Raw genomic sequence first — 14761 nt, forward strand, 5'->3', positions numbered from 1 at the left:
CAGGATACATTGTGAGGTGAGGGGCTCCCTGGAACAAATGATCAATGTGACGAATATATTTCTTTATCGTACATCACGGGACACAGAGCGGCATATTCATTACTATATGGGTTATATGGAGTACCTTCAGGTGATGGACACTGGCAATCTCAAAAACAGGAAGTGCCCCTCCCTATATAACCCCCTCCCATAGGAGGAGTACCTCAGTTTTTACGCCAGTGTCTTAGGTGTTGGTCATGGTTTAGCTTGCCTCCACATCCTTGGGATTAAGGTGGGCTAACCGGTTCTGTCCAAAGGCCTCAGTGCTAAAGTGGTCAGTAACCGGACCCCAAACCATTGGGGTATAGCCCATAATGCTTTCTGTCACAGAGAGCTGGACTCTGGGCCCAGAACTTAGAAAACCTTTGGGGGCCTAATGTTTCTGTTGCCAGGGTGCTATATGGGCCCAGGACAGTGGATCCTTCATAGGAACCTAGGGCCTGAAGGTCTAGACGCCCCACGGAGATGGGGGAAGATTGGACCTCTTGCTGTGCAAAGTCCTGCGGCATGGAGCAGGTAAGTGAAGGGGAAACTTGCGGAACTTGGTTCGCAGCAGGTTTTTTCTGGGGGAAGGTCACAGTGGGACATGCCTATGGTTTATGCGCTGCATCTGGCAAGGTGAGTCACATATCTTAGGATAGGATGACTCTGTATGTATATATTCCCCATAATCGTGACCTCCCTGGTAGTATTGCAACTGGTGCTAGAAAGCATTGAAAAAGGGCCTGTGTGTATAGTGACAATTCTCTCTAAGAGAAGCCCCTGGGAATCTACTGAGGTTTCTTATGTAAAAGGGAGTGAATGCTCCTACCTGCAAGCCTGCTCAGAGAGGTCCAGGCGGTTGCTGCAGGAAAAAATGCCGCTCTGTGGATCCTGGCCTGGACGGCAGGATCAGCCTCTGACCTCCTCGTGTGGCCCCCTCCCCCCCCCTCCGCCGGCGCGCGCGCGCGCGCGTCCCCGTGATATGGGCGCAATTTCACGCCGTTTTGCTGACAGGGGAAGGGCGGGCCTGTAGGTAAAAGGAAGGGGCGGCCCTTCCAAAAAGTTCCCAGCTCAGTGAAGAGTTGGAACTGAGAGAGGAAGGACCAGAGCGGCAGAGTGGGGCGCCGAAGACACACAGTGGCCAAAGAAGAGTATTACAGTCTTCAAAAAGACTGTCTTTTACCCTAGAGATAGGGTTTCTTTTTCAGCAGTTTTTTTTGGGCAAATACTACTAAAGGGGGACAGAATGGTTTTTCTTTCTTTGGTTTAAAAAAAAAAAAAAAAAAAAACAAATTTAAGGAAGGCATTTTTTTCCCCAGAAAGGTTTTGGGCAACAACTATTTATTTTCCCAAACACCGTTAAGTAGCGGGCGTACCTCGGTATTGTACCATGGCATCTGGTTCAGAGGGTACAAGAGGTGGGGATTCCCCCAGAGGGTCTGAGGTCTCGGACAAAGTCATACCGCTACTTTCCCCAGAGGGAGCCTTGGTGGGACCATCGAGATCTGGGGCTGGAGCTGGCACGGGTCAGTCCAACCCTAGGGTGGTCACGGACGAGGTACTGTCCACCTCTCTAAAGGAGATGGAAAAAAGAATGGAAAAAATGATAGCCAAGGCTATGCGGGGCAAAAAAAAACGGAATAGATCTCCGTCGCCCGAGCGTGAACCCTCAGATGAGGAGGTCCCTTCCGCAGGGGAATTGGAAGACCTCTTGGACAAGGACCAAGTAGGTTCAGGGATCGAGGATCCGGGTACGGAGGAGTCTGGCGCAGCCTCCCAAAGGGAGAGCTGGTGGGTTCAAGTTTTAACAGACTTGGTCCATAGGACGTTCAACTTGCCAGTACCAGATCTCCAAGTATCAACGGTCTCAGCTTTGGGCTCACTAAGAGCGCCTCAAACCAATGCGGTTTTTCCGATCCATCCTCTACTAGAGGAAGTTATGTTCCAAGATTGGGCTAAGCCAGATAGAATCTTTGTACCACCAAAAAGATTCTCTGCCTTATATCCTATGGAAGAGAAATTTTCCAAGAGATGGGCAGCCCCAGCTGTAGACGCGGCCATCTCATGTGTTAACAAATCTTTAACATGCCCTGTAGAAAACATACAGGTGTTCAAGGATCCGGTTGATAAACGCTTGGAAACGCTACTTAAAACCTCCTTCACTACTGCAAGGGCAGTAGTGCAGCCAGCTGTGGCTGCAATTGGGGTTGCACAAGCATTATCGGATCAAGCTAAGCAGATGCTTAAACTTATTCCTGCCCAGCAGGCAGAAGAATTTTCGGACGTCCCTAGGGCCATACGCTTTACGGTAGATGCCATTAAGGATTCTATCCAGCAAGCGTCACGTTTATCGTTATCCCTTATCCATATGAGAAGACTCTTATGGTTAAAGAGCTGGGAGGCAGAGCCCCCATGCAAGAAGCTCCTGGTAGGGTTCCCCTTCCATGGAGGACGACTCTTCGGAGAAGACCTGGACAAATACATCCAGACCATTTCAAGCGGAAAAAGTACTCTTTTGCCCACCAAGAAGAAGTTTCGGGGGCCTGCGTTTAAACGACAGTACTCCCCTGGGAAGGGGCCTTCCAATACCAAACAGTATCGACGGCCTCCTGCAAGATCAAATTTTAACAAGTCGCAGGGACAGGCCGTCGCAGGCAAGAAGCAGTGGTTTCGCAAGCCAGCAAAGCCAGCCCCCAAGCCGGCCTTATGAAGGGGCGCCCCCACCCTCGAAGGTGGGGGGAAGACTGCGTCTCTTTGCAGAGGTTTGGGAGGCCAGCATTCCCGACAGATGGGTACGGTCTTCCGTGGCTACAGGCTACAAACTAGACTTCCTAAAGTTTCCTCCTCCTCATTTTCAGGAGTCAAGAGTACCAAACGATCCGAAGAAGGGAGCCGCATTAATAGCGGCATTGAATCATCTACTCTCTCAGGAGGTAATAGTAGAGGTACCAGTCCAAGAACAGGGGCTAGGTTTCTACTCCAACCTATTCATCATCCCAAAGCCCAACGGCGATGTCAGGCCAATTTTGGACTTAAAAATGGTGAATGCATACCTAAAGGTCCGCTCATTTCGGATGGAATCCGTGCGGTCAGCAGTTGCCGCACTTCAGAAGGACGATTTTATGGCATCCATAGACATAAAGGATGCTTACCTTCATGTTCCAGTTTACCAGCCACATCAAAGATTTCTACGCTTCTCGGTGGCTCTACGTCATTTCCAATTCGTGGCGCTTCCCTTCGGGTTGGCTACGGCCCCCCGGGTGTTTACGAAGGTCCTAGCTCCAATCCTAGCCAATCTAAGGATCCAAGGGGTCACGATCCTAGCATACCTGGACGACCTCCTAGTCATAGATCACTCGTCTCCTGGCTTGGAACGAGCAGTGGCCCTCACAGTTCAGTACCTCGAGAGGTTCGGCTGGGTCCTAAATCGAGAAAAATCAGCATTCCAGCCCACAAGGCAGTTGGAATATCTCGGCATGAGATTAGACACAGAACAACAGAGGGTGTTTCTGCCTCTGATAAAAGTCAAAGCCATCAAGGAATTAATCCTACTGGTTCTAAGCAAGAAGGAACCAACTGTTCGCCTATGTATGCGGTTACTAGGCAAGATGGTGGCCACATTCGAGGCGGTACCGTACGCCCAGAGCCACACTCGCATCCTGCAGGCAGCCATCCTGTCAGCATGGAGCAGGAGGCCACAGGCCTTAGATATCCCTTTGCCGCTCTCATCAAGAGTCCGACAAAGTCTGTGTTGGTGGTTAGACCCTCAGAATCTACTGAAGGGGAAGTCTTTCAGCCCAGGGGCTTGGAAGATAGTAACCACAGACGCCAGCCTGACAGGCTGGGGAGCAATTTTGGATGGTTGCACTCGCCAAGGCACTTGGGCAAAGCCAGAGAAGCAGTTGTCCATCAACATCTTGGAGCTCAGAGCTGCTCGACTAGCCCTCAGGGCTTGGACGTCCAAGTTGCAGGGGTTCCCGGTGAGAATTCAATCGGACAATGCCACGGCAGTGGCATACATAAATCACCAAGGGGGAACCAAGAGTCAAGCAGCTCAGAGAGAGGTGAGCTTGATTCTCCTATGGGCAGAAGCTCATGTGCCCTGCATATCGGCAATATTCATTCCAGGAGTGGACAACCTTCAGGCGGACTTTTTAAGTCGCCAGACTCTGTTGCCGGGGGAATGGTCTCTACATCCACAGGTCTTTCAGACACTCTGCCAGAGATGGGGAGTGCCGGACGTGGACGTCATGGCATCAAGACTCAACAATAAGCTAGACAGGTTCATATCCCGCTCAAGGGATCCGATGGCCTGCGGAATCGATGCGCTGGTTTGCCCTTGGCATCAGTTCAAACTTCTTTATGCTTTTCCCCCGCTCCAGTTACTACCCCGCCTGCTGCGCAGGATCAGGGTGGAGCACATACCAGTCATCCTGGTAGCTCCATCATGGCCCAGAAGGGCATGGTATTCACTAATCCTAAAGATGGTAGTGGGAGATCCTTGGACTCTTCCTCTACGGCCAGACCTGCTATCGCAAGGTCCGATCCTCCACCCTGCCTTACGGCATCTAAATTTGACGGCCTGGAAGCTGAATCCCTGATTCTCAGGGGTAGAGGTCTGTCTCAGTAGGTAATCTCTACCCTAATCAGAGCCAGGAAACCGGTCTCTAGGGTGATTTATTACAGGGTCTGGAAGGCCTATGTAGGCTGGTGTGAGTCCAAGCTATGGCTTTCTCGTAAGTTTACCATCGATAGAGTATTAAGTTTTCTCCAGCTAGGAGTGGATAAAGGACTGGCATTAAGCACTATCAAGGGACAGATTTCAGCTTTGTCAGTGTGGTTTCAGCGGCTGCTGGCCACCCACTCGCTGGTTAAGACCTTCATGCAGGGGGTCTTACGTATTAATCCTCCAGTTAAATCCCCGCTTTGTCCGTGGGATTTAAATCTTGTTCTGTCAAGTTTACAGAAACAACCTTTTGAGCCGTTGGCTGAAATTCCTTTGGTTTTACTGACAAGGAAGTTAGTATTTTTGGTCGCCATAGTTTCCGCCAGAAGAGTATCGGAACTGGCAGCCTTATCCTGTAAGGAACCATATCTTATTTTGCATAAGGACAGGGTCGTTCTCCGCCCTCATCCTTCCTTCCTACCAAAGGTTATATCCAGTTTTCATCTAAACCAGGATTTGGTATTACCATCCTTCTTTCCTAAACCTACTTCCAGAAAGGAAGGGTTGCTGCATACCTTGGATATTGTCAGGGCCATGAAGGCCTATCTTAAAGCTACAGAGAAGATCCGGAAAACAGATGTGTTGTTCATTTTACCGGATGGGCCCAAGAAGGGGCAGGCAGCTGCAAAATCCACCATCTCGAGGTGGATTAAACAGTTAATCACTCAGGCCTACCGCTTGAAAGGGTTGCCTCCTCCGTTATCATTAAAGGCTCATTCTACTAGGGCCATGGGCGCCTCCTGGGCAGCACACCACCAGATCTCTATGGCTCATGTTTGCAAGGCGGCAACCTGGTCTTCTGTACACACGTTTACAAAATTCTACCAGTTGGACGTAAGAAGGAATACTGATACAGCCTTTGGGCAGGCAGTGCTGCAGGCTGCAGTTTGAGACCCTCGGATTCCGGGGGCTCCCTTTTGAGTTAAATTTAAAATTTAAAATTATTTTTTCTCAACTAAGTTGGATTTATTATGATTTGAGTATATCTCTAAATTAAATCCTTTTGTCTTGGGAAGATGTTCTCCCTCCCCTCATTGTAAGCATTGCTTTGGGACATCCCATATAGTAATGAATATGCCGCTCTGTGTCCCGTGATGTACGATAAAGAAAAAGAGATTTTTAATACAGCTTACCTGTAAAATCTTTTTCTTGGAGTACATCACGGGACACAGAGCTCCCACCCCTCTTTTGGGGACCATTTTGGGAGGCATACTGCTTGCTACAAAACTGAGGTACTCCTCCTATGGGAGGGGGTTATATAGGGAGGGGCACTTCCTGTTTTTGAGATTGCCAGTGTCCATCACCTGAAGGTACTCCATATAACCCATATAGTAATGAATATGCCGCTCTGTGTCCCGTGATGTACTCCAAGAAAAAGATTTTACAGGTAAGCTGTATTAAAAATCTCTTTTTAACTATTGACAACCAGTGAAGTATATCTGTCACTAACTAACTATACCAGGTAATCCTCAATTCTAGTAAAAAATGGCCAGATTAAGGCTGCACAGGAGGATGTGATTTTTGATGGATGTTTGTGCGGACCTTCTTTTACATTGGATGCTTCCTACTATGGAGTTTGACTATATTATATATAAGGAATGCGACTTCATTGCTGCCTTATACTTATAATCTGGCCATGATAATAGAGTTGCATTTATCTGTGTATTTAAAATCTGCCTGGAGTTCAGCTTTAATCTTCAGCCTTGTGGTCTCCTCGGCACAACAGCACTAACAGTGGAAAATGAAGGGTTAATGGGCTTAACCAATCAGGGCTCTGTTGCTTAGCTCGGGGCTGTCTAAACATGCTTATAAGATGACATGGAAAAAAGAGGAAAGAAACTGCGCTAAAAGATACTAAAACAAATAAATGCAAAACTGTGTCACAGTTATTCAGTTGGGAGCTGCGATTTTCATGTAAACTTAAAATACAAAAGCACAACTGTGGAAAACAATTAAATCGCGCTGACCCTGTGACCTTTCAATATTACAATTGAAACAAAAATTACAAATGAAATCACCAATAATAAACTGGTAAATAACCCATGCATAAATATATAATGTGATGAGTCCATAATAATAAAAATAAAATAAAAAATAAATAAAACGAAGGAAAAAATGTAATAAAAAATGAAAAACCTTCAAATTGTTGATAAATAAACCAAAAAATGTTGTCCATAAAATTACCAGTGCATATAAGCTATAATTAATAAAATGAACACCAGTGCTCTGTGGATAAAGTTTATATAGTTGTGAGATGTCGTATAAACGCTTCGTATAGTGCATTAAATGTGTAAAACGTTTATTAAAAACAATTAATATTGCACTTACAATGTAGGACGGGTGTCTGTTGTTTGTGCACCGGCCGGCACACCAGACTCAAAGACCTATTTAATCTGCAACATTGTAAGTGCAATATTAATTGTTTTTAATTAACTTTTTGTTACATTTAATGCACTTTACAGAGCATTTATATTTTTTTATATATCGTGTGCATCTGCTTACGGTTCCTTGATCGAGAGTCGCTGCTTAAGATTGGTGCTTGTGTTTGCTGGTTTTTGGAGGGAGCTGACTGATTACAGGCATACATTGATCCTCTGACACGGAGGATCGTGGCAAGCTGGTAAGAAGTAATTTCTGCTGATTGGTGGTGGATTCAACACGCTTTTGGAAATGACATCTCACAACTATATGGACTTTATTTACAGAGCACTGGTGTTCATTTTTTTAATTAGAGCTTATATGCGCTGGTAATTTTATTGACATTTTTTGGTTTATTTATTAACACTTTGAAGGTTTTTCATTTGTTCTTTCATTTTTCCTTCATTTTATTTATCTTTAATTAAATTTTTATTATTATGGACTCATCACATTATTGATTTATGCATGGGTTATTTACCAGTTTAACAGTGCTAAGCAAATTCATTCATGCAACATAACTTATATATCCTGTGAAAAATTAACATACACCTAATAGATAATAAAAGTCTTTCTTAGTCTCTTCACTATATTATGTATGAGAGTGTCCTTCTGTATGACACCACTGTGCATAAAACTTGTGACAAATCAAGCAATCTTCCCAACTATGTTTCCTGAACCTCCACCTCTATACAAAGAGGCGGCTCACCTCCTTCATCAGACCCCACTGCAGAGTCTAATATGCCTTATGCTCTCCTCATTTGGGTATTTCTGTGTCTCTCTTCCTTTTCCTGGATCCAATTTTGAGTAGTCAGAGTATACTCCTACTTATCCTCCATAAAATGTGCCATGGAATAAAAAGGGGGAGAACAATAGTGCTCTCTGTATACATTTTTATTCACTAGCAGGCCTACTGAGGAAGCCTAAAAGGAGGATGTAACGCATATAGGTGGGAGGAGCCAAGCCTGTGACATCATACCAATGTTATTCCAGCATCAGCGGTGAGATGATGATTTGTAAAGCGTTTTTTTAAGTCTTTTTGTAAGTGTGTTTATCCCCTGGGTTTAAGTGTATAAAAGGTTTATACAGAGAGCACTGTGGTTCACCCCCTTTTTTGCGAGTGGCAGTTAACATTATGATTAGGAACTTTAGTTGTATTGTTTTTGCTACGTTATTGTCATTTGGTTCAATTGGGGTCACATATTGATTTATTATTTGAGTAGAAAAGGTTGCGCTGATTGTATTACACCTATTATATGATTACAAGTATACCAGTATGCTACTGTTTCTTTAAGCCTCTTGCACATGGGTGTCGAGTGAGCCTGTGAAATGTAAATGCCAATGCATTTCCCTCCCAGAAACCTGCATGCTGTGCACACCCACCAATGGATATGAATAGCTGTACTTGACTGTACTCGGCTAACTGCTAGTGCTCATGTACAGATAAGTATAGCGTACAGGAGTATGCATAAAATAGAGAATTTTTTGCATATGCCTGTATACTGTATTCATATCTACACAAACACTGGCATATACTCAAGTACAGGTGTTCACAGCAATCTATTGGCGGAGGCACACAGCTCTTGGGCTTTCTGGGTAGGGCAAGTACACTAGAAAAGCAACTAGACTCCCTCTCACATTTTTGTAAATCACATTACTCTATACACCCAAATATAATTTTTTGGCGATATATACACAGACCAAAAGCGTTGGCACTTATTTAATTTTTTTTTACACAAAAAGGCACTTATTTAACAATTGATTTTATTATAAAAAAAAAAAAATTGCGCAGAGAAAGCTTACTTCCTGTTTATGATTCCAATCTTTTAGGGGTGCTGCTTTGGCAATGACCATAGGAATAGTTTTTAAATGCATCTTGTTGTTTATCTATATTCAAGTGAAAAAGCTGCATGTTGCATCCTGGCCAGGTAAGCCATATCTAATATATGTACACAGTTATGTTATATTATATTATATTATATGAAATTAAAGGGTTAGTTCTCTTGACTCTTCCCCAGAACCTCCCTATGCATTACAGCATCATCAATAAATTAACATGATGCACTCTGCAGTCGGTATGAGCCCGATGTTAGAGTCGAACATAATTTCGACTCGAACATTGGGTGTTTGCCTGTTCGCCGAATAGCGAACAATTTGGGGTGTTCGCTGCAAATTTGAGAACACTCTTTAAAAGTCTATGGGAGAAATCAAAAGTGCCAATTTTAAAGGCTTATATGGTATTGTCATAAAAAGTGTTTGGGGACCTGGGTCCTGCTCCAGGGGAGCAGTGATTTTAATAATGCTTAAAGTGAAACAATAAAAGTGAAATATTCCTTTAAATTTCGTACCTGGGCGGTGTCTATAGTATGCCTGTAAAGTGGTGCATTTTCCCCCTGTTTAGAACAGTCCCTGCGCAAAATGACATTTATAAAGGGAAAAAAAGTAATTTAAAACTACTCATGGCTATAATGAATTGTCCGGTCCCGCAATACAGATAAAAGTCTTTGAAAAAAACGGCAACCAAAAATTCAGGTCTGGTATGGATTTTAAAGGGGAACCCCACGCCAACATTTAAAAAAAATGGCATGGGGTTCCCCCCAGAAGTCCATACCAGACCCTTATCCGAGCACGCAACCTGGCAGGCTGCAGGAAAAGAGGGTGGATGAGAGAGCGCCCCCCTCCTGAACCGTACCAGGCCACATGCCCTCAACATGGGGAGGATGCTTTGGGGTTCAAAGCACCATGGATACAGGAATAAAAAATAAAATAAAAAAATACGCTGCCACGACCCTCCTCCATGGGAGGTTCCTGTCGAATGACACCACACCCGCTGTGACAGCTCTTAAATAGCTGAGGGCGGGCCACACGTGATGTACGTGGGTGACCCCGCCCCCTCTGATGCCACAGGGGTTTCCTGCAGACATCAGAGGGGGCGGGGTCACGCGCGTGTTTGAATTAATTTTTTGCCTGTTTGCAAGTTCTGGTGTTCGGCTCATCCTTGCTCTGCAGCCCCAAAAACTCACAAACAAGCACTTAGCTTTGTTCCCTACCCCCACACGCAAAGTCTTTCACTCTTACAGAATGCAGAGCTGCAAGAGAGAGCGGACTGTATGGGTTTCTGGGGCCACACATCCAATGTTGGGAATATCCTGCCATCTCCAGGAGAGAAAGGGGAAGGCAATAAAATGAGCATCAGAAAAAAGTAAGCATTCTTTGAAAAAAAAAAAAAAAAAAGAGTACAACATGTTAATGCATACCTAAATGGGTAGGACTGACCAGAGATTTAATTGAAATCTTAGGGTCCCACAGATACATAGAAATACCACTAATGCAACAGTGATAGCAAATGGTGACAGAAACTATAAATAATGAATGTGATTAAATGGATCAATAAATAAATAAATCAATAAAAGTCCATTCATGTGTTTCTGTGTTGAAGAGTACTAGAGCTCAATAATGCAGTGCTGGAAATTCGATACAAGGGATATCCACCTTCACCAATAAACCTTCACCAATAAACAGTACTTCACTATGGTGGTCTCCCTTTCTCTTTGCTTGATACTGTGAGATTGACTGGACTAAGGGAACGTAGAGCCGCGCAATTGAATCCTGGAATACTGGTTCTGTGACCAATGCTTTATTTGACCTCTTTTTAATTAAAAAGGTCAACACCTTGTGGTAAGGAGCCATCTATTTGTGCACCTTTTTTGGGGTGAATTCTGATCTTGGTGAAGGTGGATATCCCTTGTAACGAATTTCCAGCACTGCATTATTGAGCTCTAGTACTCTTCAACATGGAAACACATAAATGGACTTTTATTGGTTTATTTATGTATACATTCATTATTTATAGTTTATGTTACCATTTGCTATCACTGTTGCATTAGTGGTATTTTTATAATTTTTATTGTTCACTGTTGGTTCAGTAGGACCATCTCATTATATATTCCTCCACCCACTTATATAATTATCATGTATTATTTACACTGTTTTTAGCGCCCCCTTTATGCACTACTCGATTATAATTTTGATTTAGGTCTTAATTTTTGGGGAGCAGCTCACCATTAATTATTTGTTTTATACGAATAATTCACACTAAATATTTATTTATTTATATTTATTTTTCACTGTTGGCGCGAGATATCACATTTTCATCCCACAGATACATACAGGCTGAATTCCGGAGCCCTGTGACTGAAGTTCCAGTACTGGGCTTCACTTATCCCCCTGCAGTGAAGCTGGCTTTTCCTCCTGCTGGCTGCATTGCAGGGGGGATTGGTTCCTGTATCTGCACCCAGCACCCTCCCTCTGCCGCTCATATTACTGCCCCCCCTGCAGTGCTTCTGGCTTTTCCTCTCCCTCATGCAAGCTGCAGCTGCTGCAAGGAGAGCCATGGGGGATCTGTTTTAGTTGTGGCACCAACCCGTTCTTGGCGATAACCTTTTTCACCCCCCACTTGATGATCCCCCTGTGTGCCCCCTTGGCAGCACTCCCAGCTATTTTCTTTCCCTCCCACCTGCAGAAGCTACAGCGGGGCACAGGAGAATTGGGTTCAAGAAGGAGAGTGGAGGCCAGCCCCCTATTTACAAGCCCCTTCCTTTCCTGAATTAGCACAGTGAACGATTGGTACCGATCGGTCCTGTACAGTATTAATTCAGCATAGTAAGCACGTGCTGCAAGTCGCTATCCCCTTGAAGTATCCCTAATTCCCAACTTCAAAAAGTGGGAGGTATGTTAATATATTAGAAATTCATAAAGCGGTTTTTGGCAAAAATCAGCAAAGGTGAACTAATCCTAATCAGTGCCAAGAAAAATGAGTAAGCTCACAAAAATGCTGATCCTACTATACTGGCAAAGCTGATATATAATACAATTACAATTTATCTAACACCAGCAAATTAAGAAAATCTATACATGGATACATTTGTTTTTCTATATTGGACCCCTTTTACACTGGGGCACTTCTCAGGCGTCTTAGCGCTAAAAAAAGGCGCCTGTAAATCGTCTTTCATGCCTCCCCAGTATGAAAGCCTGAGTGCTTCCACACTGGGGCGGTGCGCTTGCAGGATGGGAAAAGTCCTGCAAGTAGCATCTTTGTGGCGGTGCGGGAGCGGTGTATACACCGCTCCTAAACCGCCCCCACCATTGAAATCAATGGGCAGCACTGCCGAAGTGCCTGCAAAGCACTTCGGCAGTGGCACTTTTCGGGCACTTTTAACTCTTTCCTTGGCTGCTAGTGGGGGTTAAAGGCACCCCACTAGCAGCCGCATTACTGCTGATTCCCCCCCTACCCCCCCCCCACCCTAGTGTGAAAGTATGAATTTGTAGCTCTCTCTGTATGGTGTGTAAAAAAACAATTTGCGCCACCTTCCCAAAGTGCTACATGCAAAAAAAGCTATTATAATTAATTAATTAATATATCACAGCTGCCGAACATTTCCAGTGAATTCACCTCACTATACAGCATAATAATTGATAAGATTAAGTGCAGCGCTGCTAATCCCTCATGTGAAAAAAAGTGTCATCATATTAAATAGTAAGTGAATAATTACAATCTATATATTCAATTCTATTAAGTTCATATAAGTGAAAATCAACTTCTGTGCTTGATTATTGTGAATTCTAGTGCATATATCATCCACCGCTGTGTCTTCTGTAGATAATGATACTATGGTGTCCTTTTATGAAAGTGCGGTAAAATACCGCTATTCAGTTCTCAGGCATTCTCAGGGGAGATCGCTCTCCTCTGAGTGCCTGTTTATGAAACTTTGTAGCTCGCTTCTCATGTTGAGTTGAGGAGCGATCTACAAACTGTGGCAACTCCTAAAAACAGCTCCTCTCACTGTAATCTTGCGTGATGTAGCAGGATTACAGTACAAGGAAGTGTAAAATACAATAGTTGAACACGAATCAGCACACATTATTCACCAACATATTAATAAAATAATAAAGTTAAATAATGGAAAAGGACACGAAATGGGTGTGGAAAGCGCTGCTCACCCCTAAATAATGGATAATTAAGAAAAGCTCCCCCATTGGGGTTTTTGGGCAGCAAAGTGTATAGAATGGTAGTTAAAATAAAAAACTGAAAGTAAATGTAAAAAGTAAAAAATATATTTATTGGTACATTGAAAGTCGTAAAAAAGGGGCTCTGGTACTCTATACAAAGTCAAATATATACATACAGAAGGATAAGCACCAAAAGAATGTCATAAAAGAACATGAATGGTATACAAATATGTCACACATAGTCCTGACGCGTTTCAACCCATAGGAATGGTCTTCTTCAGAGGAACTATAAGGTGCTACTGTAACGAAAAGTAAAAGGTCAACATATATGATTGCTACAATGTATTGTAGAACAAGTATCTATTAGCATAATTGTTACATATATAGCTACCTACTTGCTGTATGTAAACGTAGTTGTGTTGGAACCAGAGATTGCTTAAAAGCAAGAAAAACTCCAAGAATGGACCCCAAAAGTGATCCTCCACACAGAAGGCAAAGCACTGGTGAGACCTGATAGCAAGGTGCCCCTGTTGGCGGCTTACAGGAGCTCACAATGTAGTGGGGAAAAAGGATCCAAGACCGAGTCCAGACTGATGAGGGAAGGTGATCCCGGCGGGACATTCAGCACAGGGACAACTATCAAGAGGTAATAGTAAAGTCTAAGATGTATAATACTATATATAAAAAATAACTAAATTGGGTCAGGTCCGTGTGCGTACACTGTAACGAAAAGTAAAAGGAGATCAAAGAGGGGGGGGGGAAGCATGGGCAACGGTATTAGTTAAATTGGACATAGGCCAAAAGGAAATGATGGAAATAGTTTATGGTATACCATAAACTATTTCCATTATTTCCTTTTGGCCTATGTCCAATTTAACTAATACCGTTGCCCATGCTCCCCCCCCCTCTTTGATCCCCTTTTACTTTTCGTTACAGTAGCACCTTATAGTTCCTCTGAAGAAGACCCTGCCTATGGGTTGAAATGCATCAGGACTATGTTTGACATATTTGTATACCATTCATGTTCTTTTATGTCATTCTTTTGGTGCTTATCCTTCTGTATGTATATATTTGACTTTGTATGGAGTACCAGAGCTCCTTTTTTTACGACTTTCAATGTACCAATAAATATATTTTTTACTTTTCACTTTTTACTGTTTCTATCTATGCGGCTGATTCATAGAATCAGTTGCGCATAGATATTCCTAAGATCCGGCAGGTGTAATAGTTTTACACTGTCGGATCTTAGGATGCAGTACCGCGGCCGCCGCTGAGGGCATTTCTCGTCGAAATTCCGCGTCGGGTATGCAAATTAGCACTTACGGAGATCCACAAAGCTTTTTCCCTTTGTTTTTTTTCCGTAAGTGTTAGTTTGTCGTCGCAAAATTAGGGCTGCTTTTACAAAGTGTAAACTTAGAACACCATGTAAAAGTAGACCCTTCTTTCCCGCGTCGCTGTCAAATTTTTTTAAAACATTTTTTTTTTTCCCGCCGCAACTCTTTTTTTTTCTTTTACACCCGTCGCGATTCTCAAAACTCGGCGCAACGTAACTTCGCGCAAAGCACGCCGGGAAAATCGCGTTGGAAGCAT

The 14761-nt window shown here is 43.6% G+C and overlaps 1 protein-coding gene across 1 annotated transcript in view; it reads left to right on the forward strand.

Annotated features, from left to right (window-relative positions):
- LOC120926738 (multidrug and toxin extrusion protein 1-like) overlaps nt 1-14761 on the forward strand; it is a 128782-nt gene that overhangs the window by 54206 nt on the left and 59815 nt on the right. The window contains exon 8 of the mRNA XM_040336902.1: nt 8993-9090. Within this exon, the coding sequence (XP_040192836.1) occupies nt 8993-9090 (98 nt within the window). The remainder of the gene's footprint in view (nt 1-8992; nt 9091-14761) is intronic.

The sequence above is a fragment of the Rana temporaria genome, chromosome 2 (assembly GCF_905171775.1).
Source record: "Rana temporaria chromosome 2, aRanTem1.1, whole genome shotgun sequence".
Classification (NCBI taxonomy): Eukaryota; Metazoa; Chordata; class Amphibia; order Anura; family Ranidae; genus Rana; species Rana temporaria.